Raw genomic sequence first — 17,196 nt, forward strand, 5'->3', positions numbered from 1 at the left:
CCCCCGCCTAGGGCGCCAAAAACCCTGGCGCCACTCTTGGGCAAAAGAGAGAGGCTCCTAGTTTTCTAACATCTGCCTGTTTCCCCACCTAAAGCGGTAGGAGACAAGCTGCTTGGTAGCTCCTAGAGCTGCTGTTGATGTGGCCAGGCCTGACGGTGGCTTGCAGGCATTCTGGCTATTATAAACAGGATCCTCAGTGCCCCGCCCTTCCCAGCGGTACCACCTTTGGGGGTGATGTCACCTGGCAAACTGTAAGCTGCTGCTCTAGGCGCATTTCCACTCGGCTGAGTACACTGCAGTGTGTCCATGTCCCTGTTTAAACATCCAGTTGTCTTCTGCAGTAGATGCTGCCTTGCTGATTGTGGAGGGGGTGGCTAGGCCAATGCCTGGCTGGCCTTTGCACTCGGAGGGTTGGGTGATAAAAAGTGAACGTATGGAACAGTCTGACGGATATAACGGGGGTTCGTTCTCCACAGCTGGGTCCCAGTGGGCTGCCATTCCTCTGGTGCATTATTAGGCACCAGCGTAGGCCAAGAGCAAGGAACACAGTTCAGCCCCAGGCACGTGAGACACAGGAGTCTCAAGAACTGGTATTTTTCAAACTTGGCTTATTTGAACTGAGCTGGCTTGACTGGAATTGTCCATCTCACAGTCCCATTAGCAGCTCAACTTAACTCTTCTTTGACACTAAACCTATTTATTGCGACTCTTCACATTGCTAAGTCCCAGCCTTGGCAGGACCTTAGGCATTGCTCTGCTCAGCATTGCAGCACCGACGACTTAGGAGCATAATGTCATTTTCAGGAGTGCTTGGGCTCTGTCTACACTGCCTGGGTTAGTGGAACTCGAGCTGGCAGACGTAGGGCTTGAGCGTCTACATTCGTCTGTAACCCCAGGTTCGGAGTCTTGAACCCTGGGTCCCAGCCTGAGCTCCAACATCTATACTGCAGCATGCAGGCCTGAGTCCAGCCACCCCCGTCCCAGGCTTCCTAGTTCCCTCCTTAAACATGGCCACTGTAGCCCTGTGTTCGTGGTGCAGCATGGGAAAACATGACTGTCCAGGGCACAAAAGAAATTTTGGCTCACAGGATTGTGGGTGCTTTCTGCAGACTCCCAGAGTGCAAACCCAGTGGGGCTGCATCTACACTGCAAAGCAATAGGGCTTGAACCCTGGGTCCCAGCTTGACTCAGGCTCATATCCTCCACCCCTATGGGGTCCTGGGTCACTGGGTCCAAATCCTGCGTTAGGATGATTTATGTGTAGACAAAAGGGGGTTAGGCTTGAGCCTGAGTTCAAACCCTGGACTTACACTGCAGTGTAGACATACCTTTAGGCTCCTGAGTCTCACTGAAAGTAGGATTTAGGCTCCTAAATCAGTTAAGTGTTGCAACAAGGAGCCCTTAAATACCTTCACAAAAATCTGGCTGTAGCTACCAAACTCTTGTTACACTGGGGCTTTCCTTTAAAAATTTACAGGAAGAGCCATGCGGTCCCTGTGGCCACTAGAAGGCGCAGTTTCCCCAGCTATGGCTGGAAGGCTGCTCTCCGAAGCTGTGCTATGTTTTGGAGTAGCCTATTGCAAGGGAGCGAATGTGATCTGGCCAAGATAGAGGCTGCTCGGTGGTGAAGGCAGATCTGGGTGCATTTTCCTGGGCAACACATTGCCAAACTCTACCCTCGTCCCACCAGTATCCCCCAGTATTTACGCAGCTGGTCATGTAGAATAGGAATGAAGTAGCTTAGCCTGTTTGCCTGGAGAGTGTCTGGCTTCTAGACTCGGTTTAACAAAATTTCTTTTTAAAGAATGAGTTTTTGAGAAGCTTTCGTTTAGAATTTGACTAGCAGCCAAATAGCCACAGCTGGCCAAAGCGCCAGGAGAAGCTCTGGGTCCACGTTCCTCACCGGCTGGGACAAGAGGCTGAAGAATAAATGAAAGGCAGCTGCTCTGTCTCTGGGAGTCTCCTGCAGACTGTCTCAAGCACCGCACAGCATGGACATCTGGGGCAGAATCAGACGTCCACGGCTCTTATTCCTAGAGCGGTCGCTGGAGCTCCAGGCACCAGCCTGCGATGGGAAACAGCAGTAGAGCATTTGGGAGATGGGACGATTAGATGCATGAATGTAAAACTGGCTGTGAATTCTCATGCTCTTGAGACCAGCCTGTTCTGAAGGCACATTCTCGTTTACAGGCTGTCGAGGAAGCTAGTAAACACTGTGGTTCTCTTTTGCACACCCCCTGCCCTATTTCCTGCCCCCAAACCCATCAGCCTTGATGTTTGCTATGCATGCGGTACATGGGCCATTGGGGTGGAGAGCACCTGCCCCCCAGAAAGCTTGCGTGCCAATGGGGTAAACGCAGCCTTGGCGAGAGACAAATGTCATTTTTCTGGTGGGCAATGGTGCATTTCCCCATGGGCCAGTGCAACGGCAGCCTTCCTCTCCCTGAGCAAAGCACGCTGATAATGCTGCCTCCCTGTCCCTGCTGAATGGTTGTTGCCCGAGCACTACCCTGGGAATGCTGCTGTCGCGTGGCATTGAGCACCAATGCTGCCCCAATACCCTTGGCTTACCAGTATGGCTGCAGGGCAGATCAACACAGGGATGCTGTGCCAGGTGCCCTGCCGGGGATATGTCACCACGTAACTAAAGCCAGAGCCCCTGCCCTGCCATGTAGAGTGTCTCCGGGCTCCAGGCCAAGGGCAGGTCCAGGGGATGGGCTGAGGGGTGTGGAGTGTTCTATAAACAAACCTGGCTGGGCTATAACTGTACTGGAGAGACAAGAGTGGGGAGGAGGTCTTTTACTGGACCAGCGTCTGTTGGTGAGAGAAGTCAGGGCTGGGGAATGACTTTGTACTGGGATTTTTCTGTATATTTGCAATATTTGGGTTAGAAATAAAAACCAAACGGACTTTGTGTTACCTGCTCTGTGGGTGCCTCACTGTGCGAATGGGAGGGGTTGGCTCCTGCTAGACTGCTCTGAAGCGCCTCTCCCCCCTGGCCCAGCAACAGGCCTCAGCAGGCCCCTGCGCACTATAACAAACACTAGGTGCTTTCTCCCAGGCCCGGCTCTCCCTGGTGACTAGCCACCATAACACACTGTAGGGGCGGGGTCAGGGGATAGCAGTGCGATCTATCTGTTTAGCCATGTGCCCCTCTTAAGGGCTCCAGTAAGTCTGTTACTCGGGTGGCCATTTCCCTGCTTAATGCACTTCTCTGGGAATGCACTGATGTCAATAAAATGTACAGTTGATTAGTCCTATTGAATCTTCACCTTACCAGTGGCAGGAAAACACCCCTCCCTTTGCTCACATGATCCTTCTGCCCTGCAGAGAGAGGCGGGCTTCCATGCCTGGCATCCTTAAGGGGAACTGCGTGAAAGCAGTGTGGGCTTGCCCTTGGGGCAGGCAGCCAAGGAGCAGCAGGACACTGGGGGGCCGTGCCGTGGGCCAAGGCCACTAGTGCTAGAGGCTTTGGGTGATGGAGTCTGAGGGCTCAGACCAAAGCAGGTGGCTATTGGGTGAGTGTAGAGAGCAGAACTGATCCATCCCACTCCTCCCCTTCCAGGATCTAACTCAGGAGCCCAGTGCACAACTCCCCAGAGCGGTTTGTCCCTGGGCACCTCCCAGGGCTTTTGAAAGGAAAAGCTACTTTAGTGCTTTGAAAACCTATTGGCAGAACGGCTCAGGGCTGTGTGTAGCCACTGTAGAAAGCCAGTTCCATAGCAGGCGTGGTCAGCATGCAAACCAACGTGCTCTGCCGATGAACTAGGGTGACCAGATGTCCTGATTTTATAGAGACAGTCCTGATTTGGGGGTCTTTGTCTTATATGGGCTCCTATTACCCTCCCCCCATCTCAATTTTTCACACTTGCTGTCTGGTCACCCTACGCTGAACCTCCGTTTGTTACTGTCACATCCAGGAGACCTGCTCATGCCTGGGATCCCCTGTGCTAGGTGAATATACAGACTGTCCCTGCCCTAAGGCACTGATGATCCTGTACTGTGTGCACTAGATGCCTACGGGCTCTCTTAGAACCTCTTTGTATTGTGGTAGCTGCCTGGGATATGTCCACACTGTGGCTGGGCATGAACCTCCCAGCCTGAGTAGACAGACTAGTGCTAGCAGGCAGTGATGGAGGCTGGCTCCGTGGAGCAGGACCCCAGTGTGCTAGGTGCTGTACAAATGTTACCAATCTGGTGCTTGTTTTCTCAGCGTTCATTGAGCTGCTCTGGCACCCAGCGAGGCTGGGGATGGGGGCTCCCAGCACACACTTTAGGAAGAACAGCCTTGTGAGGCTTGGGAGCTCAGTCTAATTTTGAGTCGGTTAAGAGGTAACTCTTCTGGCCAGTGCTACCTAGGGAGACAGTCCCTGTAATTCAGGGTCTCTAACTGGGCACCCCAGAGCCTAGCAGGATCCAGGGGTTCCCAGCTGAAGTTAACATCAAATGGGAAAGAAGATGTAACTTCTTGAGGGTGATTAACTGCAGGAGCAGCATAGGCAACGATGGGGTCGCTGGGAGCATTGTCTGGAGTCTGTAAACAGACCCTGGGGGGAGCAACTAGTTTAACAAGTCACTGGGCTGTTCAACAATCCCATCTGCAGGGAAGAACAATTCCCTACAGTGCGGGAACAGCTGGGTGACTGGCTCTGGCCTGGGCCATGCAGGAGCTCAGACACAGCATCAGCATAGTCCCTGCTGGCCTTAATTCAGTGAGAATTAGGCCTTGCATTGGACAAAGGGACTTCAAAGCCAGGTGCTTATCTCCTGCTGCTGTAACCACAGCGCTTGCTTATCAGACTTTGCCATCTGCATTACTTCCACACAGTGAAATTGGGCATGTTCTGCTCTGTGCATCCCCATCCCAGGCAGTCTCTCTGCTGCCTCGTGCCCTCTTGGGCGGTACTGCGATTGGGAACAGCCAGGGCAGCACTCTAGGCTGGTGTTTGTTCTATTCTCGGCAGCAAGTTGTGCCTGTGTCCCACTGGCAATTGGGGTGGGGTGGGCAGCAAGATCTTTGCAATCAATTCCCCTCCCTCCTCACAGCTGCTCCCAGGCTCTGCACACCCAGAAATCAATCCAAGCAGCCTGGACTTGTGAAAATGCTTCCCCTGAGCCAGGCAGCAGAGTAACACCTTTCCCAACATAAGGCTGCTCTCCTTTCCCTGGCTGTGGAGGTGAGAGCTCTTAATAAGCACTGTGGTGCCTCTTGACAATCCATGATAACGCTGGATGGTGTTTGGAGGCTTTAATGATGTCTTTAGGGCCTTGGTGAACGCAAACACCAGCTTAATGAAACAGACGGTCTGCCAGTAAATCTTGCTGGCTGGAATTTAGCAGATTTAACCAGTGACACCTGCTCTCAGGGGGAAGGGGGAGGAGTGTAGGGTGGAAAACAGCCCGGAAGGAAGGTGGTGGTTGAGGATTCAGGGATGTGATTGTTTGGTGTTGGGGGACCCTGCCATGTTTCTGAGTGTCTTTCTCCGCCACACGCCGTTTGAACCAACAGAGCCTCAGACTGGGGCTTTGGCAGGTAAAGGCAAAAATTAGCTCCTGCGGGCAAAACCTGTGTGCATTTCCAGCCCTGCTGGTGGTGCAGTTCAATGAGCGAGTGCCAGGAGCTCTGTTACTGGCACAGCGACGTGACCACACGCCCTGGTCCATTGGAGCCTGCACTGCGTGGCTGCAATTTGTGATGGATCTCCCTGCTTAGGCTGTGGTTGTTTTAAACTTTAAAAATATCAAATCTTGTTCCTGCTCTTACTGGAGATCTGCTTGGAGTAGCAGAGAGCTGGAGCTCAGCTTCCTCGGCTCTTCACTGTGGGGGGATGCTGAATCCTTTATAAAGGGGCTTTCTTCCCAGGTGGCCGGAGTTTGAATTGAACACTGTTAATACTGGAGTGTTAAACAGCCTGATTAAAAATCCCATCTCTCCACTGCTCTGGCTCTAGCCCCATGCAATGTCCTAATCTTGCTCGTTCTCCCGTTCTCTGAGGGGTCCTTCAGCAAAACAACAGGGGAGAAAGTGATCAGATTGTTTGATTTGTTCTGGTTTTAGTGTGTTAAAAAAGCAAGAATAACCTTTCCCTTCATGGAATAAAGTTGTTCTTTATACATAAGATAGAAGTGCCAAAAAAAAAACAATGCTGCCATTTAACACAAAAGTCCTTCCCACTGTTGTGGTAGCAGCAGGGGTGAATCCAGAGCCAGCAGTCCTGGCTCCCATTCCTGGCACTGGGAGAGGAGTATGGTCTAGTGGTTGGATCAGGGAAAATGGGAGTTTAGACTGCTGGGTTCTGCCCTGACTCACTGTGTGAACTTGGGGAAATTAACTTCCCCTTTGTCTCCATTTCCCCATCTTTAAGAGGGGCAGAATATCTCCTATCTGGGGATGCTGAGGTGGTCTGTGTTTATAAAATGCTTTGAGACCTGCAGGTGGAGAGCTCTACAAAAGGGCAAAGTATGTGGAACAACTTCCAAAAGTACACGTGATTGACCTGTAAAAGGCAGTGCTGTGATGACAGGATAAATACTCACCAGCCATGGACTTACCAGGACTCCGGTATGCCAGCATGGACCATTATTAGTCACCTGACTGAGCCCAGCTCTTGCATCAGATTTTTCAGGTGCATGTCCCTGCATGAAGGGAAGCTATTAGAAATCCCTGCTCTTCCTTTAAATAGGCTTAAGTTCTGTCCCAATCCCGTATGGCAATAGTTGGGCCCAGTTCCCATCTGGCCCAAGCTGGTGTGAAGTCAGTGGAGTTGTAGTTGCTTAGGCCAGGTCTCTTTCAAATTCCCTCGTGTTAGAGTTTGGATTTAGCGCCTGCTGGGTCCTGTTGAAGGGCAGTGATCTGCTAGAGCAAACATTTATGAATCTGCACCTGAAGTAAAGGCTTTGGTTTCTGGCACGTTATGGCTTCACATTTGGAAAGGAGGGGGTGTGTTCAGTGTGAACGAGCTTCCTTCTACAGCAGGGAAAAGAACAGAGCAGGAAAGAACCACTGGAAAGTCATAGAATATCAGGGTTGGAAGGGACCTCAGTGTAGATTGCCACGTCCTTTTAGGGGCGAAAGAAAAATGCAGAGCTGTTATTTACCAGGCTGCACGTGGCAATAGATTGTATAGGTAAGGGATGCAAGGAGGGTCTGGGTCACGATGCAAACTGCAGGCATGCACACAACTAAAATTAATTAATTTAAAGTTTTATTGGGGATAGTTACAAGGGGTAGGGGAGCAGCGTATGATTAGCTAATAGGGTTAATGGAACTTAAAATATACAATGGCTAAAGTATTTACTATTAAACAATATTTATAAACACAGATGCAGCATTTAGTAATAACCAATACTTACGAATACAAACCAACTCATAATGACCGGCAAACGTAGAAACTCTGCTTAAAACACGTGAGCTGAGAGAGGCTTCGAGGTGATCAGGCTCGGTTACGGGTGTGCACAAGGTACACAGGATTCGTTTTTCTTTCTCCTCTTCTGCCTGCACATGGCAGACCAGCCTAAAATACCCACTATGACATCATAAAAGTGTCATAGGGGACGGGGCCCAAAAACTGTGTGTGTTCGTTTCTGATTGGTACAAGCAAAGTTTACACCAAGTAGGGGAGCAGGTGCCTGAAAGTCTGGCTTCGCCCCCAAAAGGTGAGGAAATGCATATAGTTCAAAATGCGTTTAACACTGAATGACAAAGGAAGAGGCCAGGGCAATACCGGTATGGGCAAGTTTTAGGATGCAGACAGGAACTTATCTTAACACTCAGGAGGTCATCTAGTCCAACCTGCTGCTCAAAGCAGGACCAATCCCCAGACAGATTTTTGCCCAAGATCCCCAAATGGCCCCCTCAAGGATTGAGCTCATAACTCTGGGTTTCGTAGGCCAATGCTCAAACCACTGAGCTATTCCTCCTCCTGTAAGTCTTTGGGGTGAGTGCAGTGTGTGTGACGTGTTCTGTAAACACAGCTCCGGGAAAGCTCGCTGTATCAAAGCCCAGGATGCAGACCACAGTTGTGGTAGTCAGAGCACTGAGTGAATAACTGACTTTTTGGTTCAGTGGCCAAAATTAAAATAATAATAATAATAATAATTAATAATAAATACATTAAATAAAGGGGGGGTGAAACTATTCCCCAGATTTGCCCTGGATTTATGAAAAATACATTTTTTAGCAATATTTCTGTTCACTGAAAATTTGTTACCCAGCTTCACTGTGTGCCTCATGTAGTTCCTTCCCCATCAGCCCCCAGTGTCCTCTGGAACAGCGAGTGCTGTGAGTCAGGCTGGACTGGGGGTTCCAGTCTCGATCCACACTCCCCAAAAGCTCAGTGGTGGCAGGATCCACGGGGTCGATTTCAGCCTGCTTGGTTATTTGGAACACGTGGCAGAAGTAGGCAGAGTCCCCTTGCTCACCCCAGTTCGCAGGCGGTTTCTCCACCAGGCTGACTGACGGCCGTCTGTGCCTTTTGGCTGATCTCTGCACTGGAGCAGGTTGACTGTTTGCTCAGCCAGAGGGACTGTGATGGGCAGCCCTGGGCAGAGCAGGGGTGTTGCCGCCTCCTGAGGTTTTTCTGGCTGGAGTTTATAAATTTGTCTCTCATTAGTCAGCAGGGGTTTGCTCGGGAAAGTGACAAGGTCAAGACAAGAGCAGCTGCCTGGGACTGCAGCTTCATCCAGCTGTTCCCTGCAAGGGGCACCCACGCGCACTGGAGAGGTGAGTCCTTTTGGCTTGGACACGCCACGGGCTCCCAGCTTACAGGCCAGGGAGCCAGGAACCTCTCTGCACTGCAGAAGGAGATGCACACAGAGGAGCGGGTTCGTAGAGCTGCATTTCAAATACAGGAAGGACGGGGTGTGTCGGGAACTTGGACATCAGGCCTGCTCCTGCACCATGGAAGTTCAGTTCCTGACTTCGGTGGGAGCAGGATCGGGCCCATCGGGTGAGTCCAATGTGTAGTGGAGGAGAATGGGTGTCCAGACTCGTGCAAAGCGTGATTCCAATGAAACTTGGGGGAATCTTCCCGGTGACCAAACGAGAAGCTACCTTCTAACTAGACCGTTTCCTGTGCTGCAGCGTCAGTTCCTAGCTCACTGGCCAAACCAAACCCCCATCCTGAGGGAAGTTTCCTGCTCCCTCTCTGTCGCTCTCTCTGGGTGAGCAAAAAGCCTGCCCGTGAGAGGGTGCTGGAGTTCGGGGAGCCTGTCTGCCCTTCAGAAACAGCCACATGTGGAGGTTAGCAGGGAGAAATAACCAACAACAGGGTTGGTGTTGGACAAGGCCCAGGCAAACCAGCCCTGCTCCAAAGAGCTTGCTAGGTGCTTTACCGAGCGCAGCAGAACCTGAGGCGCTCTGGCCCTCTAGACACCCAGCTAGAGCCTCTGTCCCTCAGCCGTGGACACTGGGCTCCTGCACGTTCTCCCACTTTCCTGCCATGCTTTGAGTATTTTATTCTCCAGCAGTGCCTGGCTCTCCCAAGGCCGCTCCCTGACCCCCCAGTACGTTTCTCTAGTGGTGCGATCAGACTCACTCTAATTAAATCCACCTCTTCGAAATTATCTGGCTGCTCCTGCCTTTACTGAGCTCTTAGTGCTACGAATCCACCACTGGCCTCGAACTACAGCTCCCGGGGTGTCAGCCGAGGCTGTCTTGCTCGCTAGCTAAGCAGGAGGTGCCTGGGTTCTGTTCCCTAAGCAGTCACGGATCCCTGCTAGAGAAACCTCTGGGGGATTAGTATTTGCTCTGGCATCCTACAGGGCTTTCCTATCAGGGAGCTGTGTTCCCCCTGTGTCTGGATTTCTAGTGGTTTTGTCCCCAGGAAGCTGGAAGTTTTGTTTCTGAGGGTCAGAATTTCTCAGGCTGCCTGGTGAATTTGTTACTCATCCCACTTCCGCGCACCAAACCTCCATATTTTCCTCTTGGGGAGCTGTGCTTCTGACCATTCTCCGAGGGCTGGACCCTTAGCACTGCTGCTTTCTCTGAGGCCTGGTCTACACTACAGACGTGTAGTGGTATAACCACATCGCTCAGGGGAGTGAAAAATCCCCCTCCCTGAGTGATACTTATACTGACCTCACCCCGGTGTAGACAGCTCCCTGTCAACAGGAGAGTAGCAGTGTCTTCACAAACGTGCTACAGCAGCGCAGTTGCACCAGTGCCGCCGCCGTGCTGTCCATGAAGACAAGCCCGTAGGTGCTGAATGCCATGCTAACTTTGCCCTTTGATTTCCAGAACAGAGCGACAGGGCCAGCTGCAGCCGAGCTCTGCTTGACAAGGCACATCAGCGTTGCTATGACCTCCAACTCCAGTGCAGGGAACAGCTCCAGCTCTGTGCTGAGTGATCTCTTCCTCCTCCAATCCAGGAGGTTCTTTGCTTCCATCTATTTTCTCATTTTCCTGCTGGGCATGCCTGGGAATGTCCTGCTGCTCCTGGTCCTGATCCCAGACCTCATGAGGACTGGTGCCAGCCATGTCTCCCGCCTGACTGGGCCCCTGCTGGTCAATATTGCTCTCTTGGACCTCCTCTTCTTCCTCTATGTTGTCCCAGTGATGTTTGGTAATGTGCTATTCGAGGGCTGGCCCTTGGGGTACGTGGTGTGCGTCACCTACAACAGCATGTCCCTCTCCATCATCTTTGCCGATTTCTACAGCCTGCTGGCAGTCTCCCTGCTGCGCTACGTGGCTGTGATCCACCCCACACGCACCATGGCTGTGTCCCAGAGGCTCATCGCCTGGGTCTGCATGTTTATATGGACGCTTGGCTTCCTCTTCTCCATCCCCTTATGGATTCACTACACAACAGTGGAGGTGGAGGGGGAGACGTACTGCGTGAACCAAATGCCCAAGCAGCAACTGGCTCTTTACTTCAGGCTCGTGGGAGGCTTGGCGTTTCTCCCCCCTATGCTACTGATGATCCTCTGCTACTCCAGCATCATCTTCACTCTGTGGGTTAGGAGGGGGCTGACCGTCCACACAGCCTCCAGCCTCCAAGTTAACAGGCGTGCCACGGTCATGGCTCTGGTCACCGTGATGACCTTTGTGGTTATGTGGGTGCCCTACTGGCTGGTGGTTTTCCTCACGAAGGATGATGAGTTGCTCACCACAGGCCCCATGTATTTGGCATCCAACCTGACCACCTTGCTGGCCTACGCCAACCGCTGCGTCAACCCCATCATCTGCTTCAGCCTCTCCAGCCAGTATCAGGCTGGGCTGAGGAAGCTTGTGAGGCAGACGGGGTGCTGCCTCGAGCCAGGGTGCTCCAAGGACACGGTCAGGATGGAAGCTGCGGGTGGCGAGGGAGGAGCGCTGTAGGGGCTGATGGGGCTGGGTGGAGCTGGGATGAGGAAGGCATGGAGAAGGTCTGACGCTCTCCGTCCTGGTTACGTGTGACCATGCCTGTTCCGGGCTGGTCCCGGATCTTTTCTCATGTGCCTGGGCCACATATAGAGGGGATGAGCTGGGCCTCATCACTCAAGTATGAGCCTCTATTGCCTGTAGAGCAAGAGGTCCCAAGTTCAGTCCCCATGGCTGCTGTGTGTGCAATATTGCATACGCCGGATTAGCTCTTCAGCCTCTGTCCCGGGGCAGGGGCACCCTAGACTGGGCCATTCCCAAAGGGCTCTGTAGACACCCAGCCTCCCAGAGGCAGTGAAGAAGCCAGCAGGGTGGGCAGCCTGACTGGCTGAGAACCAAGCACATCCCATTGCATGGGGTAAGCTGCTGCTTCAATCTTGCTTGGCTGTCTTGGTTCTAGACAGGAAGCTCCATGGGGCCGCAGCGGTGGTACTGTCACGGGTTTGTACATCACCAGGCATGCGGGCCCAGCCTGGCTTGGCCAGAGGAGAGGGGCTGGATGCAGGAATAGGTGATGGGCTCTCTGGGCTGCGCACTGCAGGAGCTCAGCCACCGATTGGCACAGTCCTGGCAGGCCTTAAAATCTGATTCTTTATGCGTTATTGCAACATAGCGTTAGCAATAAATCAGGGGCCTAGACTGCCCTCACAGGGAGAGGCTGTATCATCTGGTCCTTAGCACGTGTTACGGTAGCGCCCAGGAGCCCCGTGTGCCAGGCCCGGTACGAGTGCAGAACACACCATCAGCTCTTTGGGGCAGGCGCTAGCGAGGTAAACTAGTAGCTCCCCCAGCCTGCCCCTCCCCTCACTTGGCTCCGCCTTGACAAGAATTTTGGTATCTGTTTGTCAAGGTTCCTTCCCCACACTGAACTTTAGGGTACAGATGTAGGGACCTGCATGAGAACCTCTAAGTTTAATTACCAGCTTAGATCTGGTTTTACTGCCACCACCCAAATCCTTTAACAGTTATTTGGGAAACTCTGTCTGGGGGGAGGATAGACAATCTCCCTCCCAGTAGCCTTGAGAGACTTCTCCACCAAGCTTCTGGTGAACACAGATCCAAACCTCTGGATCTTAAAACAAGGAGAAATTAACCATTCCCCTTCCTTTCCCCCCACCAATTCCTGGTGAGTGCAGATCCAACCCCCTTGAAACTTAAAGCAGGGAAAAATCAATCAGGTTCTTAAAAAGAAGGCTTTTAATTAAAGAAAGGTAAAAATCATCTCCGTAAAATCAGGATGGAAAATAACTTTACAGGGTAATCAGATTCATAGAGCCCAGAGGGACCCCATCTAGCCTTAGGTTTAAAGTTACAGCAAACAGAGGTAAATCCTCGTAGCAAAAAGGAACATTTACAAGTTGAGAAAACAAAGATAAAACTAACACGCCTTGCCTGGCTGTTACTTACAAGTTTGAAATATGAGAGACTGGTTCAGAAAGATTTGGAGAACATGGATTGATGTCTGGTCCCTCTTAGTCCCAAGAGCGAACAACCCCAAAGCAAAGAGCACAAACAAAACCCTTCCCCTCCCCAAGATTTGAAAGTATCTTATCCCTTCTTTGGTCCTTTGGGTCAGGTGTCAGCCAGGTTACCTGAGCTTCTTAACCCTTTACAGGTAAAAGGATTTTGGTGTCTCTGGCCAGGAGGGATTTGATAGTATTGTACACAGGAGGGCTGTTCCCTTCCCTTTGTAGATATGACACTGTTATGTGCTCCTAATACTCTAGCAGCTTCATTACAAAATGTGAATAAAAATGAGTGAGTGACAAGAACGTTCCCTTGTCCAGTTCGTTGGCCGAGTGGGGTGACGCTGGGTTCCTGGAGGCCAATGGGCAGAGCTCTGTGAGAAGTATCAGCCACAGGGGACCTGGCCTCTGTCTGTCTGCTAGCTCTTGGGTATGATTGCTTTCAGTATCATTTATGGGGTAGATTAGTGTTAATTTATTATAGTGGCACCCACCAGCCTCACTTGAGATCAAGACCCCAGTGTGCAAGGTGCTGTACATATGTGTACACGTAGCTTTGTCGACGCCAATGTTTGTGATTTAGCTCTACCAGTGTAGTTAGATCTACACCCCTCGCCGTGGATATAGTCAGAGCAGGAGAAAGGTGGCTATGCCAGTATAACTATTCCTGTAAGGCAGCAGTTCTCTAATGGTGGGTTGCGACCCAGTTTTAATGGGGTCAGCAGGGCTGGTTTAGATTTCCTGGGGCCCAGACCCAAAGCTGAAGCTCAAGCCCCATTGCCCGAGGGCTTCAGGCAATGGGGCTTGACCATAGGCACCGAGTCCTTGGGTGCTCCAGGGCTGGTAAGAAAAATTAGCAGGTGCTTAGTACCCACTGCCAGCCAAGCTCTCCCCTCCCCTGTTCCCCAGCGTCTCTCACCTGCCGGTGGCCCTGCTGACCAACTCCTCCCTCTCCCGACCTGTGCCTCTCACCCACCGCGAAAAACTGTTTGGCGGCACGTACAACACTCTGGGAGGGAGGGGAAGGAGTGGGGACAGGGTGTGCTCAGGGGAGGAAGTGAGTAGCATTTTGTCAGTGTAGCTGTGGGTCAGGACTGTGAAAACATCATGCCCCCTAAGTGACATACCTGCACTGGCAAAATCCCCTTGTAGACACAGCGTATACCAGCTTATACCTTTGGACAGACTAGCTTATGTCATTTGGAGAGGTAGTGTAATTATACTGGTGAAAGAACTCCTGCGCTAGCCTACACTGCATCTTTGTTAGGGTGTCATTATGTACCAGCAAAGTCTTTGTAGACTAGGTCAGAGCATGAGAGGGGAAACTGAGGTACAGGTGGGGGTGTGATTTGCCCAAAGTCATCCAGCAGGCCCACGACAGATCCAGGAAGAGACCCCAGGTTTCCTGACCTAGGTGCCATGCCTCAGCCACTGAGCCATGCTGCCTGTCTGGGGAGTTCTTGAAATGCTATAATGTACGCTAAAATTGCTGATTTTTATGGCATGCAGGTGGAATAGCTGGCTATTAGTCTGTTTCTATATTTTACCCTGAGATTCTCCTCTGGCGCTCAGGTGGTATCTCAGACAGTGTATTGCTTCACCTCCATGGTGAATCAGCTGTTTGTTCCCCAGGAGGGAATTCAGCAACACTAGTCTTCGGAGGGAAGGAGGGAACGTTAAAGGTGCTGCTGTTCCCAAGTGGGGTGGAAGGCGGGAGATGCCGGCTCCTGGAACATTAGGTGTGAATGAGCACAGTGATAATGGGGTCCCAGTGGGAAGCAAAGGGGGGTTGCTGGGCTGGAAGATGTGCCTGTCTTTTCCAAAGTAAGACTCCGTTTTTATTGCCAGCAGCAGCATGGTGGGCTGAGCGCACTTGCCGTGAGGTCAACAGCAACATGGTTCCCCAGGCCTGTGACGTGACTAAACCTGCGCTGCAGTTAGGTCCTATTCCTGCCAGGTGCTGAGCACTCCAACGCTGCTCATGCTGACCTGCAGGACAGAGCCCAGGCTGCAGGCAGAGAGCTGAGCATGTCATTGGTCTCTGGCACTAATCAGTGTAAATCGTGGCCACAGCTGTGCTCCCCTCGACTTTGTTTGATGGCAAGTCCCAGAGCAAGAGAACATTAAGCTGCTGCATCCCGGCTTTTGTCATTCTTGGTCCTCTTGGGTGCTTGTTCCAGATTGTCCCTGACCCTGCAATACTGAGGTGTGTGTTACGGCAGTGCCCCCAGCTGAAATCAGGGCCTCAGTGCTAGGTGCTGTACGTGTGCATAGTGAGAGAGGGACTCTTGGCTCCTTTATTTTTAAAATACTCACGCACATGCACACTTGCTTTTTAACATGACGCTGCCCCACCAGCCCTGGTGCAGCATTCAGCTCTGTGCAAGCCATTCCTGGCCCACCCTGTCCATGGCTCACTCCTTCTAAAGGACTAGTAGTGTTCTCCATGTGTGGCAGATCGGGAGCGTCCTGGCTCAAGCCTGGCTTTAGCTGTCGTGTGGGGTGCACAGACATGGCTCTCCCAAGTCACAGATGTTTGCCCTTGACGTTTGTCTGGTGGCCTGGAAGAGTGGGACTGATAGTGCTGAATCCCCTGAAACTCGCTGCTTCTACCCCAGCTCTTCTGTAGCACAGGAACGCAGAGCAACTGAGTGCAGAGTGCTGCTGTAGCTGCCTGTCCTGCTGATGCTGCCTCCTGGAAACCATCCCCCAGCACCTAGATCCCTTCTCTTCTGGTTGGGCCCCAGTACGGTCATGGCAAAACTCCTGCTGACTTGACTAGGAGCAGGCCTGGGCCCCTGGTTTCTGATCCAATGTCTAAGGATGTATGAAAATAGGAGCAGTGGACGTCCTGAGTTCCAGCTGTTTGCACTGGTGATGGCATGGTCCTAATCTTCCATGGAAAGTCAGAGGAACAGTCCCAAGAGTGAAATGCCTGTAAGCTGCATGGAAATTAAAAAAAACACATCGTACTAGAGGCTCAAATTAAACGTATATCCCCAATTAAAAAGAATAGTAAGAGGACCAAAAAACTGCCACCTTGACTAAACCACAGAATAAAAGAAGCGGTGTGAGGCAAAAAGGCATCCTTTAAAATTGGAAGTGAGGAAAATAGAAAGGAGCATAAGCTCTAGCCAGTCAAGTGTAGAAGTATAATTAGGCAGGCCAAAAAAGAATCCACAGAGCAACTAATAAAAGACTTAAAATCTAACAACAATTTTTTTAAGTACATCAGAAGCAGGAAGCCTGCCACTCAGTGGGGCCACTGAATAATCAAAATGCTAAAGGAGCACTCAAGGAAGACAAGGCCATCTTTGTATTGGTCTTCATGGCTGAGGATGGGAGGGAGATTCCACACCTGAGCCATTCTTTTTAGGTGACAGATCTGAGGAACTGTCCCAGATTGAGGTGTCATTAGAGTAGGTTTTAGAACAAATTGATAAATTAAACAGCAATAAGTCACCAGGCTCAGATGGTTTTCACCCAAGAGTTCTGAAGGAACTCAAATGTGAAATTCAGAAGTACTAGTTGTAGTATGCTTAAATAAGGCTCTATATCAGTTGACTAGAGGATAGTTAATGTAATGCCAATGTTTAAAAAAGGCTCCAGAGGTGATCCTGGCATTTACAGGCTAATAAGTCTAACTTCAATACGAGGCAAATTGGTTGAAACTATAGGAAAGAACAGAATTATCAGACATATAGATGAACGTAATTGTTGGGGAAGAGTCAGCATGGTTTTTATAAAGGGAAATCATGCCGCACCAATCTACTAGAATTCTTTGAGGGGTCAACAAGCATATGGACAAGGGGGATCCACTGGATATAGTGTACCTGGACTTTCAGAAAGTCTTTGACAAGGTCCTTCACCAAAGGCTCTTAAGCAAAGTAAGCTTTCATGAGATAAGAGGAAATGTCCTCTCATGAATGGGTAACTGGTTAAAAGAAAGGAAACAAAGGGTAGGAATAAATGGTCAGTTTTCAGAATGCAGAGATGTAAGTAGTGAGGTCTGTACTGGGCCAAGTTCTATTCAACATGTTCATAAATGATCTGGAAAAGGGGGTAAACCATTAGGTGGCAAAATTTGCAGATGATACAAAACTACTCAAGATGGCTAAGTCCCAGGCAGACTGCAAAGAGCTACAAAGGGATCTCACAAAACTGGGTGACTGGGCAACAAAATGGCAGATGAAATTCAGTGTTGATAAATGCAAAGTAATGCACATTGGAAAACATAATCCCAACTATACATATAAAATGATGGAGTCTAAATTAGCTGTTAGCACTCAAGAAAGAGATCTAAGAGTCATTGTGAACAGTTCTCTGAAAACATCCACTCAATGTGCAGCGGCAGTCAAAAAAGCAAACAGA

At 50.8% G+C, this 17,196-nt stretch overlaps 1 protein-coding gene across 1 annotated transcript; it reads left to right on the forward strand.

The window, feature by feature from the left end:
- The first annotated feature begins 8,140 nt into the window (after positions 1 to 8,140).
- Positions 8,141 to 12,260, forward strand: LOC115651590 (C-X-C chemokine receptor type 2-like). Its single transcript, XM_030562658.1, has 2 exons — positions 8,141 to 8,722; positions 10,238 to 12,260. The coding sequence occupies exon 2, from the start codon at positions 10,298 to 10,300 to the stop codon at positions 11,315 to 11,317; it is 1,020 nt and encodes a 339-aa protein (XP_030418518.1). The 5' UTR covers positions 8,141 to 8,722; positions 10,238 to 10,297; the 3' UTR covers positions 11,318 to 12,260.
- Positions 12,261 to 17,196: the final 4,936 nt, after the last annotated feature.

This window comes from Gopherus evgoodei, chromosome 4 (genome assembly GCF_007399415.2).
Source record: "Gopherus evgoodei ecotype Sinaloan lineage chromosome 4, rGopEvg1_v1.p, whole genome shotgun sequence".
NCBI lineage: Eukaryota > Metazoa > Chordata > Testudines > Testudinidae > Gopherus > Gopherus evgoodei.

What these genes read in the sequence shown, in the direction of transcription:
- LOC115651590 (XM_030562658.1), top strand. Translation starts at nt 10,298, where the DNA reads ATGACCTCCAACTCCAGTGCAGGGAACAGCTCCAGCTCTGTGCTGAGT.